General features: G+C 52.6%; 1 protein-coding gene across 3 annotated transcripts in view; it reads left to right on the plus strand.

Moving 5' to 3' along the window:
* Positions 1-20,113, plus strand: part of TRAPPC10 (trafficking protein particle complex 10) — an 85,110-nt gene that overhangs the window by 25,962 nt on the left and 39,035 nt on the right. Inside the window, exons 4-7 of one of the 3 annotated variants that reach the window (XM_028505001.2) lie at positions 8,637-8,833; positions 12,706-12,901; positions 15,193-15,304; positions 17,702-17,949. In XM_028505001.2, the coding sequence (XP_028360802.1) occupies positions 8,637-8,833; positions 12,706-12,901; positions 15,193-15,304; positions 17,702-17,949 (753 nt within the window). Of the gene's footprint in view, positions 1-8,636; positions 8,834-12,705; positions 12,902-15,192; positions 15,305-17,701; positions 17,950-20,113 lie in introns of those variants that run through there. The other 2 variants (XM_036017486.1, XM_036017487.1) reach the window with 2 other exon arrangements.

Genomic DNA, 20,113 nt, shown 5'->3' on the forward strand with positions numbered 1-20,113 from the left:
AGCCCCCCGAAGTCCCCGTTCCCCGGCGCTGGCCCAGGGCCAGCCTCGTGAGCAGGCCTGGCGATGGCTGCCCCAGGCCTGGCACCTCTTCCCTCCCCGGTCCCTCAGTGGTAAAGTCAGGTTCGATTCGTGGTCGGGGGTTGTCTGGTTTCCCCTTGCTACGAGCAGGCCACCTCTGGGAGCCACTGCAGGACAGTGTGAGCACCCTTCTCATCCGGTCGGTGTGAGCACCGGGACCCGCCCCCGGGGGGCCCTTCCTGAGCAGTCTTCACCCGGGGCTGCCAGCGCCGCTCCCCCGAGGCGGCCAGCCCATGCCCTATTCTAGGGAAGAGCCCGCATGGGCTTTTGTGTAATTCAGTGCTTTGCCATCAGTTAGTCTTTCTTATTTGATGTCCAGATTTCTCGGATGTGGCCAGTGAGGGTCACTTCAGACTGGCCCGTGTGTCCCCTTGAGCATTTTCTAACTTTCTGGGACAGTAAAGGTGTTCTGGGTTCCTGTAGCTTGCTGCCCTGGTCCCGGAACCAGACACGTCTTCCCGGAGCACGGTGTCCTTTGCCGCCGCAGAGCGCCCCTGCTTCCTGCGCTCTCTGTGGACAGAGCTAGTGCAGGGTATCGCATCTCCAGAGACCAGAGCGGATACGGTGCCGCGGAGTCCAGCCTGGCCCCGCTCCCGACCCCGCCGACACATCTGCTGCGGGCCCAGTCCTGCCAGGAGCACGGCACAGCCTCACAGCTGCTGCACCTGGGCTGCAGCTGGACGCGGGCTCCCAAGAGGAGTCCGGCAGTGGTTTGCAGTTTGCACTGCCCTGGACAGACAGGGACGCTCACTCCGGTCCGCGTGGGCCAGCCCCCCTCGGCCTGCGTCCTGTTAGCGTTCGCCCAGGCGCTCTTGCCCGTGTGTTTTCACGCGGGGTTTTCTCTCCATGCTGTAGTCTGGCTGGCTGTTTTTGCTGCATCTGAAGGATCTTGATTTTCTCATGTTCACCTTGCTGGATTCCTCTGTTGTTTGAATTGGTGTTATCGCTGATTCTCTAGGCCCCAGTAGGGCTTTCCAGGTACCCTGTCATGTCGTCTGCAGACAGAGGTGGTCTGACCTCTCCGTGTGCAGTTCTGTGCCTCGCGTGTTTTCTCGGCTCCAAGACGTTGCTAAGTGGCCGTGGAGACGGGCACCGAGCCTTGTTTCCGGCCTCAGCGGGAGTGCCTGCCGTGGATGCCTGTTCAGTACGGTGTGGGCTGCAGGGGCAGAGGGGAGTTTGTAGGAGCGTGTCAAAGCAGTTCCATCCATTCCTGCTTTTTCAGGGCTTTTTAAAATTAGAAATACATTGTTGAATTCTGTTAAAGGCTTTTTTAGACACAGTGGAGATAGTCATATGATTTTTTCCACTTAGATCTATTAATACGTTGAATTACATTCATGGGTTTCTTGTTATTGCCCCACACTCGCGTTCCTGGTAGAAATCCCCCTTGGTCAGGTATTATTTTCTTAATGCGGGTTGGGTGTTCGTTCGCTTTGTTTAGGGTTTTTGCATCTGTGTCCACGAGTGATTGGTCTCCGCTTTTTTTGTGTTCTGTTTCTCAGGTTGAGGGACCTGTGTTACACTTGATTCACCAAAAGAATTTTGAAGTTTTTTCCCTTCTGCTTCTGGAACAATGTATATAACACCGGGACTCGGTGGTCTCTGAGGTGTGGTGACTTTGTCCCGTGAACCCCTCCGGGCCCGGTGCCCTTTGTGGGGTGGGTCCTTGACCACTTCCTGAACCTCTTCCGTGGACATCAGTCTGTTTTAGCCATTTGTCCATTTTGATAAACTATATTTTTCTTAGAAATTATATTTTAGTTAAGCTTTAAAATTTACTTCTATTGAGGTCTGTGGTCTTTTTTGACTTCTAAAATATGCTGTGTCCACAGCTGGTTCCAGCATGGCCCCTTATTCCGTGTGTGTGTGCGCGCTTTCCCCTGCTCTTCCCCCACGACGGCGGCAGCGGCCGGTTCTTCCTCCCAGAGCCCCGGGGTTTCTCTGTCAGTCCGCTGTGCTGTTTGTCTGCATCTCCATTACTGTCTTCCTCCGCTTTTCTTAGTTTCTTTCTTTCGTTATGTGTTACTTTGTTCTAGTTTTTTCAAGTTGGGAATGCATTTATTTTTACTCTTAAGTTTTTATTGCTATGGGTCTGTATAGATAAGGACTTAAATACACTCCAGTGTTCTATAATTACTTTGGGCGTATTCTCTATTTTCTGTTTGTGTTGCCTCTTTCAGCTAGTAGTTTAACAGAAAGCTTTTTAATTTCCAAAAAGAAAGTTTAAAGTTTTTTTTTAAATTTCTAATTTTATTGCATTGTTTGCTTTATGAAACTTATTTTTTCTCTGTGACCTAATAAATGATCAGTCTTTGTGGATGGTCCATGCTTGTTTGAGAATGCATTTTCTCTGTTTTCAGGTATTTATGTTAAATATGTGTTCATAGAAATATCTTGCTGATTGTGTTGTTTAGATCATTTACATTTTAATGTTTTGTCCGCTTGGCCTGTCTTTACCTGACGGCGCTATGTGAAAGTCTTCCCCACCGAAGTGTTTCTCTTCTCTCGCACCTTCTGCAGCTGCTGATTTGTAAAGGAGGTCGGTGTATTGTTTGGTGCACGGGTATTTGTAACCAGTATAATTGTTATGGAATGAAATACGTCATTTAGAAAATGGTTTCTGAGTAGCATATCTTGTTTTAGAAAGGCCTTGTCTGTCCGAAGATAACTGATTTTCTCCTGTATTTTCTTTTAATGGTTTTGTAATTTGCGCTATAATTTGATCCGTGTAACTTCAGGTGATTTTTGTGTATGGCAGGAGCTATAAGGACTGGGGGCCTTGCAGTCTAAGTATGTAGCACATTGGCCTACCATCACTTCATGTTTGTTTGTCTCTTTTACATGAATTGAAAAATACCTCCTTCATTTTAAGCCAGAAGCCTACACGTGCAACATTCTGGACACGTCAGCTTTATTGACCATTGTCTAATCTGTGCCGGGATTGGACTTCTGACTACTACATTTTTAGAATGTGTATGGATATCTGTTCCTTTAAAATAAATCCCTTCATTGGTGTGCATTTTCTCTTCTATGTAAACTTTGAAATCAGATTGTTAGGTGTACGAATTCTATTTTCCAAAAGCACCTGTACCAGTTCATCCCATCCACGGCTCTTCCGTCCGTGGCAGGGACAACCCTCCATGGACAGGCCCGGCCTGCGTGTCCTCTGGTGGAGTCCACGGGCCTCTGGCGGGCAGAAGGGACGCTGTAACTTTTGAGACTCGGTCATAAAAGGTACTTATCTTCTGCCGGGTCCTCTAAGGATGCTTGCTCTTAGAGCCCAGCCACCATTCTGTGAGGAAGCCAAGCTCCCCCACAGGAAGGCCATCTGGAGGTGCAGTCCCAGTCCCGGGGGTCCAGGTCCCCACGCTAACATCCACCAGCAGACAGGCGATGCCTTCAAACCCCACAGCTGACACCAGGGGGCGCCGACGAGCTGTCTGCCGAGTCTCTAGGTTGTGGGCTGGTGAGCAGAGTAAATGTTCTGGACCGTCACACGCTGGGTGCTGTTACCAGGCAGCAGGCAACTGGAACAGAGTGTAAAAGAAAGAGGGAAGGACTGGAGGGTTTTGGTTGTGACTGCCTTGGATAAGTTACAGATCAGTGAGAGAGGAATTGGTAATCGTGCATCCTCTTGTCCAGGAACACGGCTTGTTTCTGCCTTTCTTCTACCTTTTGTGCATCCTTTAATAACGTGCCGCAGTGGTTTTCACAAAAGTCTTGCATTTTTATTTTCGGAATAGGTTTTGTGGGCATTATGAATGAGGTGGGGTTTTTTTTCTTAAATTGCATTTTCTCATAGGGAGCCTGTATATCTCGTTGTTGTTTTAGGGGTTTTGTTTGTTTAGTTTTACTATCTATTCAGAGTTTCCCGGAGCAAGCTGATAATCATGAGGATTTTAAATTTAAAAGTAAAACTCTTTGTTGCTTTATTTCAGTTCAGCAAGCCCTCTCTTCCTGGCGTCAGTGGGTTCTGGGGACGGCAGCAGAGTGGTGGCGTGTCAGGAAGCCAGGCTGGCGTAGGCTAGGCGGTACAGACGGGGCTGATGCCCCTACAGCGCCCTGTGGGGCAGCGTTGAACGGAACGGCGGTGCTGGGGGACTCGCTGTGGCTGCCGCAGTGTCCGCGCTCACCTGTGCCCCAGCGCCGCCTCCCTCCTGGTCATCATACCTGACACGTGGCAGGAGAACCGCACAGCAGTGTGCCGCCGCGTCCCCCCGCCTCTGTGTCGTGGTGTCGTGGACGGGCCCTACAGTGCACGGGCCCTGAGCTGCACTCTGACAGGCAGCCGCGTCTCCACCTCTGTCCGCAGGGTTGCCCTTTCCAGGGCTGCCCTTCCTTTGCATCTGTCTGTCTGTCCCGGTGGTCAGGCGGTGTCCACCCCTCTGCCGGCAGGACTCGCCTCGCCCTTCTGCACGGCAGGCCCGTCTGTTGGTGATGCGTTACCTCAGCTTTCGTGTTTCTGAGAAAGGAGTTTGCCTTTGTTTTTGGAAAAGTTTCACTGGCCATAGAATTCTAGTTTGAAATTTTTTTTTTCTTTTAACACTTAAAAGACATTGCTCCATTGTCTTTTGTTTTCCAGGATTACCCATGAGAGATCTTTTTTTTTTTTTTTTGGTTACTTTGTACATAAGTGTCTTTTTTCTTGTGGTGGTTTAAAGTTTTTTTCTTTATCCATGGTCTTAGGCAGTTCGATGGTGGTATGTGTTGGTGTCGTTTCCACGTTTCTTGAGTTTTTTGGGCTTTGGGGATTATAATTTTGGTCAAATTTGGAACATTTTCACTCATTTTTTCTTCAAAATTATTTTCTGTATCTCCTTTTTCCTCTTCTTCCCTTTGGGGACCCCAGTTAGTATGTGTTAGGCCACTTGAAGTCGCCCAGCTCGTTGCTGCTGCGCTGGTGCTTCATGAGTGTTTCCCTCTCTGTGTTTCATTTGGATGACTTTTGTTCCTGTGCCTTCATGTTGTCTGATCTGCTCTTAATACTCCCCAGTGTATTTTCCAGTTTAGCTCTGTGGTTTTCGTCTTCAGAAATTCCATGGGGGGTTTTCCTTCCTCCTGTTAAAAATATCTTTCATGGCTCTGCTTAACATCTTGAACATACGCAATGTGGTTTCCAAGACTATTTCAATGGCTTTGTCTGCTAATTTTATTATCTGCATCATTACTGAATTTACTTCTACTGACTGGTTTTTCTGCGTATTATGGACCGTATGTTCTACTTTCTTACCTGGCCTGGCAATTTTTTATTGGATGCCAGACATTATAAGATTTTATTTTGTTTGGTCCTGGTCTTTGTGTAAGCCTAGAATTTTTCCTGAGCTTTAACTAAGTTAAGTCTGAGCCTCTTGGGAATTGCCTGTATGTGTTGGAGGGACCGGAGCAGTGAGCAGTCTAGGACTAACATTCCTCCCTTTCTGAGTTCTCCGCCTGATGCCCTGTGCGTGGGGAGGTTTCCGCTCTGGCCTGTGAGCACAGGTGCTGTTCCGGCCCCGTGTGTCTTGTCCCGTGTGGCCGGCCTCTTCCCGGCTCTGGGTGCCGCCTGCGTGCACGTGCTCCCCAGTTCCCTTTCGAACACTCGAGGGCGCGTCGCAGGCCTTCAGGGTCCCCTCACGCTGCTCTCTGCCCTGGGCCTCTGGCCTCCGGGAAGCAGCTGCCTCCCTCTCCGAGGACTGTTCAGCCCCTCCCTGCGCGAGGGCGGGCAGCCCCGGGCCTCAGCTGCGCTGCTGTCAGGGGGCGCCTCCCTGTGGCCTCCTTCAGGAACTGTCCTCCGTTGCCTGACGTCCAGGGTCTTGGAACCCCTTATTCGTGTTCTTTTGGGGGGAGGAGCGGGGAGGTTGTTTCAGGTGGTTGTGTCAGTTTCTGGTCCCTGTCACTTTATCTTGTCTGGAAGCGATCTCCCGTCCCGTTCACTGATTGGTGTCAGTACACACTCATTAATTTCTAGTTTTTGGAATGTAATTCCTTAATACCATTATCTATTTTAATGCTCAGGCTGTCCTGGATTCTGCCTTTGTGACCTTTGGAAATGCCCTCATTGTCTGAGTGCTCCCTCACACGGGGCATCCTGGGTCCTTTCCCGGTGTTTCCCTGCCTGAGCCCTGGGCCAGCTGTTCTCCAGGGACCCTGGGTTCTAAGTGGAAAACTGTCCTTAGAAACCAAGATCTGGGGCCAGGTGTGCTGCTGGCCGTTGAGCCATCTCAGGGATACAGCTGGAGGAGGCATGCATGTCTGTACATGTGTGTCACCTGCATATCCATCTACACCTGTGTTTCTGCATGCAGCTCTGTGTGCACGCACAGACACATGCATGTACACGCGCAGTCCACTTCCAGCCCTGCCCCACCGGGCTGATCACAGTTCCTTCCTTTCCACATCTGTCGCTCCCTTCTCTGAGACCGGGAGTCGGGCTCTTCTCACCCTCCAGATGTCCGCGTACTCGGATGCTTGCTCGCACAGGGCACTCTCCTGCCACTGCATCCTGCCCCCCACAACACGGTGCCCCTCTGGTCGGAGCAGACTCTCGGTGCTGGACCATGCGCTCCTCACTTCCCCTGGCCCATGGCACCCCCGGGGCGGGCCTCTGTCCTGCTCGGCCTCAGACACATCGTGCCAGTGCCCGAGTCCTTCATCATCCCACGCGGGGTCTCCCATCTCGTGCTGTGACACCCTCCTTGTTCTGCTCGGCTCTGAGGCCTGGGCAGGGCTGCTCCTCACTTAGGCCCCTTTGTTGCCCCCACCGTGGACACCTTTCCCTTCCTCCCTGCTAATGGGTTCTTCCGCCATTAGCCATGTTTTCCCGAGAGACCCTTAACCTCTGGGCTCGCCTGTGCTCCTCTTCTGGAAAGATGCTTGAGTCTTCTTAGCATCATTCCCTGTCGTGAGTGATAGGCCGGACCTACACTCCCGGTTTCCCCAGGGCTTTGGGGGACCCTGTCCCGTCTGCTGCTTATTGAGGTCCCTTCCCGAATCTCTGCACACTGCCTGTCCTGCCGAGTGTCTCCGAGGGTGTGCAGGTGTCTGCCCCAGGTGCGGCAGCGCCTCCTAGGGTGGGGGGTGGGGGCGGGGCTGGGGGCGGGGCCCACCTGGAGGGGGCGCAGGGCACCCGGAACCAGGCCCTGTGGTTCTCAGTTCTTGGCTGCTCCGTGGCCCATGGGGCTTTGTGACTTGTGTCCACTCTTTGATCGGAGGTGCTGGGGTCTGCGGCATTTTGGTTTCCCCCTCCAGGCGGGATGATGCCTTTGGGCCCTCAGAGTTCCCACGGAACACCAGCGTTCTGAAATCTGATTTCAAGTCCTAACACCGCCATTCTCTGGAGAATACACAGCATATGAGCATGAGTACAGTAATTCACAGGAAATTGATTTTTGCAAGATGTTTTTTTCTTAAATTTTAAGTAAAATATTTTTTTCAGATTACATTTGCTTCTAATTTAAACCAAGAACCTAGTTTTATAATCAGGCTAAAAATTGTAAGTACTGCCTTTTGGAACTTTTCACTTATTAATGAAACCAAAAGTGGGACTGGATACGGAATTTGAAATTGAACTTGCTCACGAATCAGTCACATTGGTACAGATCTGCAGGAGTTGTTCTTCAGGAAAGACGGAGAACTTTGTGGCAGTACGGGCAGGATAGTGAGGGGGAAGCAGCTACGAAGTATGGTTTTTAAAGGTTTTTAAATGCCTAATTTTGAAATGAATTAGGTATCTTGGTTTTTAGATTTTTACTCTGGATCTTCTAAGTGCATTTATGGAGCTTGCGGGCAATTATAAATGGAGATGCAAATAGCAAGGACAGTCTCTGTCTCCCTGCTTCTGTCTGGAAGGGACTGAGGCTGGGCTCGCTGGCTCTGGTGCAGGCCGGGCACTCTCTTCGGCGGGCTGATGTGTAGAGCTGAGGGCTGGAAGTAGCATTGATTGTTAGGACCAGCACAGCTGTCCTGTCTATCCATGAGAGTCAGAATAGCTTTCGAGACGCCTCAGGTAGTCCTCTTTCATTGGGCTGCCTCGCCCCAAGTGTGGCCTGCGAGTGACACGGGGTTCGAAGGGGTTCTGGGGGTTGGCGGAGAGCTGAGGGGCTGTGGAGGGAACTGCTGGGAGGCTGGCCCTGCCCGGCCCTGACAGGCAGCCCACTGTGGTGACAGGCAGCCTGCGGTGGAGGACCCGCTTGCCTCCCCCCCCCACCCCCCCATCCAGGCGGAGCCCACGGCAGTGCTTGCTTGGGCACAGGGCCTGTGGCCGTGCTGACCTGGGTTTTGAAGTCCCAGCCTGCCTAGCTGACTGTGTCACTGTGGGCAACTTCCCGAGCTGTCTGACTCTCACTCTCTCCCTCTGCGACATGGGAAGGTCTCCCCGCAGTGTCCCGAGTATTTGGGGACAACAGACAGGCGGTGCCCAGAGACCTGCAGGGTGGCTCCGTGCTGGGGCTCTCCTGGAGTGTCCCCGGCCCGGGACTGTAAAGCGCTCTGGCTGCTGTGCTCTCTGTTCCGAGACACACTTGCCATATAAATGAAAGGGATTGATTAACTTGCCTTCACAGTGACTTATTTATTTTTAGGATACTGAAGTGTATAAAGCTACAGTAAAAGACGACCTTACCAAGTGGCAGAATGTTCTGAAAGCCCATAGCTCTGTGGACTGGTTAATAGTGGTAGTTGAAAATGATGCCAAGAAAAAAAACAAAACCAACATCCTTCCCCGAACTTCCATTGTGGACAAAATAAGAAATGATTTTTGTAATAAACAGAGTGACAGGTAAGTGATCTTTAATTTCACCTCATTGGGCTGGTTCCTGGGTGATGCAGATCGCTGGCTCGGGCGCTGATGTGTGCGCCTTCCGAGCGGCTGTGGCGTGCCTGACGCTGGGGCGGGTGATGGGGTGCCTCTCCTGCTGGAGAGCCTGGTCTGGCAGCCGGAACCTGCACACAGAACCCCCGTGGAGGGGGTTCCCTCACACAGTGGGTCCCCTCTCTGAAGTGCGACAGTGATGGGTGTCAGCGTAACAGGGCTCCCAGGAGCCTTGGCGTTCTTGGTGCCGCAGGGCCCCTTGGAAGCTGGCGATACATGGTGCTTGCCTCCCCCCTTCAGAGTCCGCCAGCGGGGCGCTGTGGCCTTGGTGGAAACTGTCACATGGGCTTGCCCCCTCTTACTCGCCCCCTCCTGCCCAGGTTCTGGTCTCTCTCCTGGGGGCGGCGCACTTCTTCCTTGTCAGGGATGCTGTTCCCAGCCGTGCGGGCCAGGGTGTTTCTCCATGCTGTAGATTCGGGTCTGTGTCGCGTAGTTTGGTGCCTCAGTTCACCCAGGTCCTGCGGGTGAGTGGGAAGCGTGGTCCCCGCTCTTTCACGGTGTGGGGTAGCGGCAGAGACGGCATCACCTCACGCCGAGGTCGCCGCAGCGCAGTCACCGCCATCGCAAGCGTGAGACCAAGGGGTCGGGGTGCGGCAAGAGCCTGGGGGAGGCGCCGGCCTGCTCTGGGGCTGGCAGCGGGGGCTCAGGAGGCAAGGACGAGAAGGAAGAGTACCCGGAGATTGGCTGGGAGTACCAACCAGACTGCCACGTGGCGGATTCATTCTCTGACTGTGACCTGTGTCAGGGTCACCCAGTGAATTGGCAGTCCTTTAGGGGAAGGAGCCATATGTGGCTTCCTTTTCAGTAATGTTCAAACTTGCTTTATTTATAGCTTGGATACAATGTTAGGTGGTTGAGCTTACGGTTTATCTTTATGCAACCTGGACTTGTGGGAGTTCTTCCTTAGGGTCGTCTCTTCACAAACTAGTTATCCCGAAGGAGTCAGTTTAAGAGCTTAGCGAGATGCTCCATAACTGAGTGGCCTGTCCCTCTCTGTGACTCAGGGACACTGGTGCTTTTGTTCTCGAAGAAGGGAGAGCAGGGAGCTGGGAGCCCGGCGGGCGAGGGGGAGGCATGGCTGCTGTGGAGTAAGGACACTCGAACGCAGGGGCCGGAAGCGGTTTAGCAGAGCGAGAGAAATGTCTGTGTGGGTTTTATTAGGCAAATAAGTGGGTATCAATGGAGCGTATTAGTCTAAACTTGTGAAATATTCAGATTTGTGTGATAACGTTTTTGAAGTGCCTGTTGATTATTTTTAATACAATTTTTATCTAATTGCCAAAAGTATGTTTTCGCTGAGCCCACTTAAAATGAACTTGCATTTAATGACTATTCGTTATGCATAAAATTTAACTTACTGAAATTTTTAACATTTTATCTCCAGTATTTAAACATGTCTTTTAACACTTTCATTTTCATTAATTTGCAAAGCTATCTTCGACAGATCTATATTTTTTCATGTAAAAACTGGGTCAGATTTTCATAAATTTGATTTAGTAACATCTTTATGGACAATTATTTTATTAGACAATATAATTTCTGCCTTTGGAAATATTGGAACACCTGGTCCTGAGTAGCTTACAATTTTTTAAATTTCTGATTACAGCTGTTTACAGGGTTGTTGTAGAATTGTTAGAAAGGGCAGAGCTCAGGAAGAAAACAGATGTTAACTCTTACTATTCGGCACGTATCTTTCAGATGCTTCTCTCTCTTTATCTGTGTGCGCGTGTGCGCATGTGACATGCTACAGGTGTGTGGTTTGCACTTGCCTTTCTCATTGAATTCCACTGTACGTTGTGATAGTTTTTCCTTTGACAGTAAGCGTATTTCCACACCGTTATGGTTATGGGTGTTCTGTAGTATTAACGTACTGTAAGTTATTTGTACCACCCTCTGCTGGGCTTATAAGTTGTTGCTTATTTATTATAAACAACAATATTATAAATAATATTCTAGCTCCAGTGTTGTGTATATCCTTATTAGTTCCTTAGAATAAACCCCGGAAAGGAAACTTGCTTGGAAAGGGTTTTGTGCTTTGTCGGGCATTTGGTAAGTATCACTCGTGGACTGTCCGTGCCGCCCGGCTGTCCTGGGGCCCGGCCTGGAGCTCCTCGTTGCCCTGCGCCTCTGAGCAGCTGCCTGGGACAGCCCGGGGCTCGGAGGATGTGGTTCTTCCCCAGCTGGCGCCCACCTCCCCTGACTTGAACTGTCTTGGGTTCTCCCTTTCTGAGTGTCTAGGCTTAATGTGAATTTCCTGAGCGTAGTGCTTTTTTATTGCAAAAAGATCTAGTAACATGGAAAGTTGGAAGGCTTTGTCACGGGTGGAGAAAATAACGAGTGCACTGCCCGGTAGGCACCGGGACGCTGAGACCAGTGCTGTTTCGGGGGCTGGCGTCCGTGTCGGTTTTCTTTCCCACCTGCTCCTGTAGGTGCGGGGTCTGTGTGTCTCCCGCTGTGTCTGCTCGGGGATAACACTGATGGTTACCGCCCTTGGGAGGCCCTGAGGGTGAACCGCGGGACCGGCAAACTCTGGCCGCTCCTGTGGTGAACAAGCACACTAGTCCTCTGGGGGGAGGGCTTCGGGGTGAGCTGGCTGGACCCTCTGTCTCTCGGGGAAGAAACCGAGTCCGGGACGGGGTGGGAGGGCGGCGGAGCGGCCGGAAGTAAAGCCTGCTGCCGGCTTCCCGGTTTCCTTTTCGGTGCTGCCCATTCACCAGGGACTTCGCCCCGGCCCTCGTCGGGCGGCCGAGCGCTCCAGGGAGTGAGCCCTCCCTCCGGAGGGTGCGGAGGGCGCAGACAAGTGAAACTCGGAGTCGAAACTCGTAACATCAGTATTTTAAAACTATTTCTGAGTTCAGACTTGTCCATCTCTTTTCTAATGATCATCAAGGAAGGGTAAAGAAAGTGACCTTTTCTAACCTTTTGGATGGATATGTAGCCATTTCCAGATCCACTGGACACTCTTGTAAGGTTGTGCCTCTGATACTTGTGCATGGATATAAGGTCCTCTCACAGTGAAGCTGTGTCATACCTACGTGTTAGGCCACTGTTCCTCTAAGCTTTTATTTATTATTCGTTTATTCTCCTTGCTCTTGAGGAGCTCACGGTCTGGGAGGAGACGGACCTACACAGGGAGAAAGTGTTCACAGTGGACACTCAGTGCGGGAGGGGCTGAGAGGGCAGAGCGGGCACAGCAGCGGGGGGTGGGGGGACTTTAGTGAGGCTGTGTCAGCTGAGCTGGGGTTTGAAGGGGGAACAGGAGGAGCACCCTTGACAAAAAGAGGGGTGAGCACGGGAAGGTCAGTGGCCCCAACCAGAAACGGTAAGAAGTACAGCAGACACCTCGGCTGGTCCAGTCGGGATGGTCCTCACACGCCGTGTTAAGTAAATTTGAGCTTGTCGGTTACAAGGAACCAAAAGAGGTTTTTGAAGGAGGCGGGGGAAGTGAGGTTTGGGAACGGAGTGTGACGCCACCACTTTGTTTTACAGAGAAGCTGGAGGCAGGGTCTGGGACTCGGGGTTCATCCTAAACCCTTGTCCTCCTCTCCGGTCCGCTCTGCAGCGATCCTCCTTGGGGCAGCACCTGCTGCTCGCGTGGCATTGAACCTTTTCCTAGCCTGGGTTCTCACTGCCTGCCTAACGTCTCCCCCAGCTGACGAAGGGAGAAAGGACGGAGGGAGGGGAGGGAGGAAGGAGGGGGAGGACGGAAATCATCGGGAGGGAAAACGGGGCCTGACGCTGGAGAGTATTCCCCAGATAGTCTGTCTGTGTCTCCGCAGGTGTGTTGTGCTCACCGACCCCTTGAAGGACTCTTCTCGAACTCAGGAATCCTGGAACACCTTCCTAACCAAACTCAGGACATTGCTTCTTATGTCTTTTACCAAAAACCTAGGCAAGTTTGAGGATGACATGAGAACCTTGAGGGAGAAGAGGACTGAGCCAGGCTGGAGCTTTTGTGAATATTTCATGGTTCAGGTACTTGACCGATGGTAGAACTGGTCAGCCCCTCCCTCTCTCCCTCCCTCCTTCTTTCTAAATAAGGCCGCTCTCTTGTGGTAAGTCTTATTGGCGTAATTTTTCAAACCAATGTCTTGTCGTAAGTCTTATCGGCCTAGTTCTTCAAACCAAGAGACTGTACGGTAGCTAACAGATGTTTCTGTCTCTTGGCTAATCAAGCAGGAGACCAGAGGTTCCCACTCCTGAGTGGCTGTATTGTCTGCTCCCTGGAGCTCCAGCACTCAGCATTAGCCTTTTATGAAAGGGCCTTGCTCTCAGACTGACACCGGCGTGCGGGCCTTCCGGGGTGCGTGCCGTGGGCGTGCCTGGGGAGGCCGAGGCAGAGGAGCCCCAGCGGTGGCGAGGGTCGCGGTGGGGGAGATGCCCACCACCTGCCCGCCACTGTGACCGACTGTGCTGTGACGTCCTGGGCACAGTGCTCTCTAGTTGTGTGTTGTAATCAGTCTGGGGTCCTAGTAAAAGATAGCCTTAGGCTGCTTTCTTTACAACAGTTTTTAAAAAGTTTAGATTTTAAAAGCTAGTCTAGAATAGCTCCTTTTCTGTTTAAGGAGAAAAGTCTCAGTGAACAAAAGGATGGTAATGATATAGTTTGGGGGGAGGGGGCCTTCCTGACACTGCAAAGGGGGACAGACTGTTGCTTTTAGGGTTCCTTGTTTGTATTCACAAAGCTTATTTTTTTAAAAATATTTTATTTATTTATTTTTGGAGAGGGAAGGGAGGGAGATAGAGAGGGAGAGAGAGAGACGCACATCAATGTGCGGTTGCTGGGGATCATGGCCTGCAACCCAGGCATGTACCCTGACTGGGAATCGAACCTATGACACTTTGGTTTGCAGCCCACGCTCAATCTACTGAGCTACGCCAGCTGAGGCTTCACAAAGCTTATTTTTTACATTTAAATACCACTTGTGTATTAATTACTGAAGAAATAATACACTTTGAGCAAATAAGTGACAATTCTGATTAGAAATTTCGTTGTTTGTCTCTTCCTCCGATGCTTTTGTCGCAGTGGCACTTGGATGTTGGGGTGTCCGGAAGGGACTTTGTAATCTCCTGTGTGGCTGGCCTGCAGCAGGTCTTGCCGATCGCCCTGTCTCTTCACCCTTCAAGTGGGTTGAGCTTAGTTTCGAAGAGTTACAGACAAGGAAGGGGGATTCTAAATGAACCCAGTGGTGTTGGGTTGGAATCTGAGGTGTCAGTGTGAACCCACAGTGTGTGGGTGGGTGAGTTGATTCGGAAATAGAGGGTGTGTGTGTGTGTGTGTGTGTGTGAGTACACACACGTGCACACTCTGTCATCTGACAGGGCTGAGGAAGAATGACACCTTAGTAGCAGTGAGCACACCTAGTGCCAGAGCTTGGTTTCTTTTTTTGTTTGTTTTTAAACACTAATTTTTTAAAAATAGAGATCTGTAATTTTTTTAAGATTTTATTTATTAATTTTTAGAGAGGGAAGGGAGGGAGAAAGAGAGAGAGAGAGAAACATCAATGTGTGGTTGGTTGCTGGGGGCTGTGGCCTGCAACCCAAGCATGTGCCCTTACTGGGAATCGAACCTGCGACACTTTGGTTCGCAGCCTGCGCTCAATCCACTGAGCCATGCCAGCCAGGGCTCAGAGCTTGGTTTCTAAACTCCATGTTCCACTAAGAGGTGTGGAGCTCCTTGCAGAAGTGGTTGACTCCAGGCTTGAGGCAGGGAAAGTACAAGAGGGACCTGGGATGTCTGTGGACCCAGCAAGTAAGAACGTGCACAGGAAGGCAGAGGTCCTTCAGAATAACATGAGCACCACCAACAGGAGCCTCGCCATGGCCAAATAAGTGATGACGGAATTGGATTTTAGCCCATGAATGAAGTGAATACCTATTAAGCCTGAATGGGTGTAAACATAGAGCTGGTTAAATGAGTAGGCGGAGGATAGCGCCCAGCTCTTCCACGTGGGAGAACCCAGTTAAAAACTCGTATCTGGGCCGGTAAGGGCAGTGCCTAGGACGAGAGGTGACTGTGGCGTCCTGTGCTGCTGCTGCGTCACGGAGGGTCAGGGCTCACCATGGCCCTCCCCTGTTTCGTCCCAGTCCCCTCTCGGTGCCTGCATAAACGCTGGCACGCCGTGAAGCTGGTGTCTACTCAGCGTAGTACAGACGTCGTTTATACTGCTGCCTGCTTCTCTCCGTTGCAGTCTGTAACAGCTGTATAATGTTTCACAGTACTGATTTATGTTTTCGCTTTTTTAAAACTTTGTTTGGGTGAACAGGAGGAGCTTGCCTTTGTGTTTGAGATGCTGCAGCAGTTCGAAGACGCCCTGGTGCAGTACGACGAGCTGGACGCCCTGTTCTCCCAGTACGTGGTCAACTTCGGCGCTGGCGGTGAGTACTGACGCTTCGGACGCGCGTCTTGCCTGCTTCCCCGCTTTCCGGTGGTCTGGAGCGGACATTTATTCACAGAACGATTACACCATCCCGAGTTATTGTTTTAAAATGAATGATACGGCTCCAGTGGGAATGAAATGAGAATTAAGATTTAGTCCCTTTCAGTTTTGGAAGAATCCTAAGTATTAGAAAGCATTTAAGAAGCTGTTTTTCCAGGGTGAAGTGTCACGTTTACAACTTACAGCTGACGAGTGAAGCTCCCGATTCCGTGCCTCCTCGCCAGTGTGGGGTGGGGGTCTCACTTCCTTCTCTTGGAGGTCGTCTCCGTGATCTTCGAGGGCCCCTGGCAGTGAGTTTTATGGGACACCCCTGTGATGGGTGTTCACCTTTTAAACTTTCAGATAATGCCTTAAATTCTCTTAGAAGTACACAGCACAGTGAAACCGTAGGCAAGGTTTATAATTGTCCTCACTGTAGTGGATAACTGGCTTGGACAGAAGTGGCATCACACACATACATCTATTTGTCTGTGGCTGGTGGTCCTCGTCAGCAGCCCACCGCAGGCGTCTCTCCGGGTCAGCAGCCGGAGCTCTGGGTCATTTTTGCTCTCAGCCGCGCGGCGCGCCCCGGGGTGCGCTCGTTCCCCGGGGCGCGCTCGTCAGTTCGTTCGGCCGCCCCCGGCGCTGGGCGCGTGGGTTGTTTCCGCTGCTGCCACCACAGGCAGGGCTGTAAGAGACGGCTTTGTCGGGGGGTTTTGTTCGCTTGTTTTTTTGAGGGAACCCTTGTCACGGTGTTCAGGGAGCAGAGTGGTTTTAGGGAGCCATCGTGTCTGCCAGAAGGCCCTCGGGAAGGGAGTCCCGGGAGAGTCTGCTCGGGCCACGGTGCCGCCCCTGCCCCGGACGTGCTCATGAGATGCCACCGTGGTCCCCGCTCCAAGCCAGTTGTTGCCAAGTTCCAGTGTGGATCCCTCTTTGCCAGACACAGATTTAAACACACGACCAAAGCCAAGTTTTCACTAATGAAATAAAAAAAAATTAGGAGGTAGTACATTTCTTACGTTTTACATATATTCTACATGTATATATCTTTTAAATTTCTTACATTATATTTTATATAATTTCTTGGTTCTCCCAGTTTTAAAATGAACCTGGGACCATTTGAAATCCAAAAGTAAGCCTGGTCCAAGTTTTGCAGCCGACCGATAAGATTGTTCATTTTTGCTCCTGCGTATTGTAGACGCCGGCTGGGCACCCACCACGCACCAGGCGCTGCCCTCAGGGCAGTGGGGCCGGCCCGAAGTCGGGCACAGAAAGATGCGTGTTTACTTGGAGTCGGGCGGTCAGGAGTGCAGGCTGCGGGAAAGACCACGGGGAGGGGGAGGGGGAGGGGGGTGGTGGCAGTGTGTTCAGTTTTAGACAGGACGGTCAGGCGAGGCTCTCCGAGCAGGTGGCATTAGCACAGAAGCCTGAAGGGGAGGTGGGCGTGAGCCAGGAGAATCCTGGGAAGGGCGGGACTCCGAGGGCCTGGCAGGCCACCGCATGTCGCGCGCGCTCCGGCGGGTCTGAGGGCAGGCCGGAGTCGGTAAGCGGTGCCGTGGGCTGTGGCTGGCACTTCAGGTACGCAGGGACGTCAGGTGCCACCGCCCAGTCACCCACCGACATGGATGTACCAGGAAGTCGTCACAACACCTCTGTTTTGGAGTGAGCAAAACAGATTAAGATTTTTTTCCATGAAGATTGAATGACTTGTTATTGTAGATTCTTATGTTCATTTTAAGATCCTATTTGAGTCTTGGGGTGATAAGTTTAAATTGAGAGCATGGTTGGAAATTCATGATAAGCAAGAATTTCCCCCTCTGCTTCCTGCTGTCCAGCCCTCCTCTGCCCGCCGTCCTTTTCTCTGGGGCAGGACTCAGGTAGTCGGCATGGCGGAGTTGGAGACAGTTGGGTGAGGTCAGGAGTGGAGACAGAAAGACCCACGGGAGCAGGCTGCCCTCCAGCCACAGAAGACCCCCAGCCTAGGCCTCACGCCTTCCCTGGGAGCTGAGGACCCCAGAGTCCCAGGGTCCCTGGCCCCCAGCCCGCCGGCCTCCGACCGCTTCCCCGCCTGTCCTCCACCCTGTGGCATGGTGCAGCGGTGCCTGCGCCGAGGTCACATTACCCTGTGCTCATTGTCCCGAGACAGATCCACAGATCCGGAGTGAGGCGCTTGTGGTGATGACCCTGTCTCCGCCTCCCAAGACTGGTTCCATGCCAGCCGGAAGGGGGCGGGCCGGCGCCTAGGGAGTACCTGGGTGGTGAGCTGCCCGTCGGTGCCGGAGCCCCGCAGCCCCTCGAGAGGCCCAGGGAGGTGGAGGGATGTGTAGTCAGCCTCTCATGCTGTGTGTTTGTTTAGATGGTGCCAACTGGCTGACTTTTTTCTGCCAGCCGGTGAAGAGCTGGAATGGATTGATCCTCCGAAAGCCCATAGATATGGAGAAGCGTGAATTGATACAGAGGCAAGAAGCTACCCTGTTAGATCTGCGCAGTTACCTGTTTGCTCGCCAGTGCACCCTGCTCCTCTTCCTGCAGAGGCCGTGGGAGGTGGCTCAGCGCGCCCTGGAGCTGCTGCACAGCTGTGTGCAGGAGCTGAAGCTCCTGGAAGTGAGTCGTCCGTTTTCCCCGTTCCCCCTTCCTTGACCGTTCCAGCACAGACCCCAGGCACTGAATGTTTGTGCTTCGGAAAGAGTTCTCTCTTCTGAACGTCCCTGATTTTTTATGTGTAATTGTATAGTTACTCTGTACATTAATTAATTAATTAGTTAATTGCTGGAGCATAAAATAATTTCTGCTCTCAACATGGCGGAGCTCCTGTTTGGCCGGAGCAAGCCTCCCAGACCCATTTCTTCTGGGGCCTTTGGCTCATGCTGTGGAGGCGGGTCTCTGCTGACACAGGTTGCCCCCCGATGGCCACGGGACGTGCAGAGTCAGGGTTTGCAGGTGGATACTTGCTTTATTTCAGAACTGTTCATGTTGCACACGGACATGCAGATGACAATGCAACACTCAGCCAGCTGTGCCATGTTAATGAGTAGCACAAAGACGAAGGGAAGGTGTGTTCTGAGTATGTGCGTGCACATGTGTGTGGAAGAAACCGCCTGGGGAGGCGGAACGTTGTTGATCTGCAGTGGAGTGCTGCCTTTAAACATGAATTTACGGGGCCCTGAACTCTCTCCTGTCTGTGGACTTAGAGCATTGCGGTGAGGAAACCCAGTTGGGGGGTCCTGCCATTTAACTCAGAGACCTCTTCCCCCAGGAAGACGCACACGTGCGTGTACAGCCGTGCTCCATCGTTTCAGAGGGTTTCCGGACGCCCTCCCCACCTGCCTGCCAGCCCCAGCGAAGAGCTGGGTGAGCGGGCCTGCGGTGGCTAGATGACGGACCCGGGAGCGTTCCTGCCCGGGCTCAGGTGGTCTGAGCCAGCCTGGCGGCCCTTCCGCCGCTGTCCGCCCGGCACTCCCGTGGGCCCGGTTAGGGCGGCCCAGGAGTGTGGTGTGCCCGTGGGAGCCGGGCTGTGGGGGTGGGCTTTCCTGACACAGAGACTTTTACTTTGTGCGCCCCAGCTCACCACTTAGTTTGAAGTCATCTCAGGAGATTTAAACTTGTTTTTATCCAAATGAGAAATTATTTTAGTTAATTTCTAAAGAGAAATGCCTAGCCCAGTTGCCATAAATTCAAGAATTGAAAAATTTTGTCGAAATGTTTTTTGCCTTGAACATATAATCAAGCAACGTTTTCCACCTTGAAATCGTTCTTCCGCTTCCTCCAATCAAGCCGATTGAGATCGCCTGCTCCGCCTGCTCCGACCTTGCTGGTCAGACCTGGGGGTGCCGTGAGGTCCCCACCCATTAACCAGGCAGGCTGTGTGTCCTCATGGGGGCCCGGAGAGTTGAGCTGACATAGTGATTTTTGTCCCGTTGGTTTCCAGGGTCGGGGTGGTGAGGGGAGGAGGCGCGTGCTGGAGTCTGGGCCGGTCGCACTCGGCACTTCAGATGGGGACAGCCCGGGGGGCAATGAGGCAGTGCGTGCGTCTCGGGGCAGGCCTGGGACACCGCAGCGGGGGTGCAGAGCCAGCCCCGGGAGTGCTGTGCCCAGCCTGTCACACACTCAAGGATTTAAGACTCTTCCCTAAATCCTTTTTCTTGCCTTAGAAAGGTGACCAGTTAGAGCCACAGTGTGGCTGCCAGCCTGTAGCGAGGAGAGGAAGCAGAGCCCGAGCCAGCAGGGCAGGCGGCCCCGAGGCCTGGGCGCTCTGGTGGGGGCTGCCGCCCCGGGGGAGGAGCCGGCGCTGCAGCCACTGCCACCTCCCCCTGCCTTCCCGCCTGCTTCGGGCATTCCAGAAGCTGGAAGGCAAGGGGGCCCACTGATGCATTACCCGAGACTGTAGGGGCCCGAGACATCCGGTAGAGTGTCGCACGCCTGTGTCTTTGTCCCACCACGGACCCCTTACTGTTGCGGCGTGTCCAGACATGCAGGCGGGCTGCGGGGGGACACGTGGTGCCCCCCTCATCCACTGCACCGCAGCGCCCTCGCCTCGTCAGCCTGCCCAGTGCACAGCGGGTCCTGCTCGCCTCGCTCGCCTGCTGGGTCCTGCTGGGTCCTGCTGCACCTCTGGCGCGAGTGGCAGCAGCCCACTTGTTACTGTTCGCTCGAAGAAAGAAACACGCAGGTCGTGGGGGTGGTGCGGGCCCTGAGTCCCCGGCAGCGCTGTCATGGGTGGTGAGTCTGCAGATGTGACTGGGGTCTCCGGGCCCTTCCGCCCTGCTGC

Source organism: Phyllostomus discolor, chromosome 2 (genome assembly GCF_004126475.2).
Source record: "Phyllostomus discolor isolate MPI-MPIP mPhyDis1 chromosome 2, mPhyDis1.pri.v3, whole genome shotgun sequence".
NCBI lineage: Eukaryota > Metazoa > Chordata > Mammalia > Chiroptera > Phyllostomidae > Phyllostomus > Phyllostomus discolor.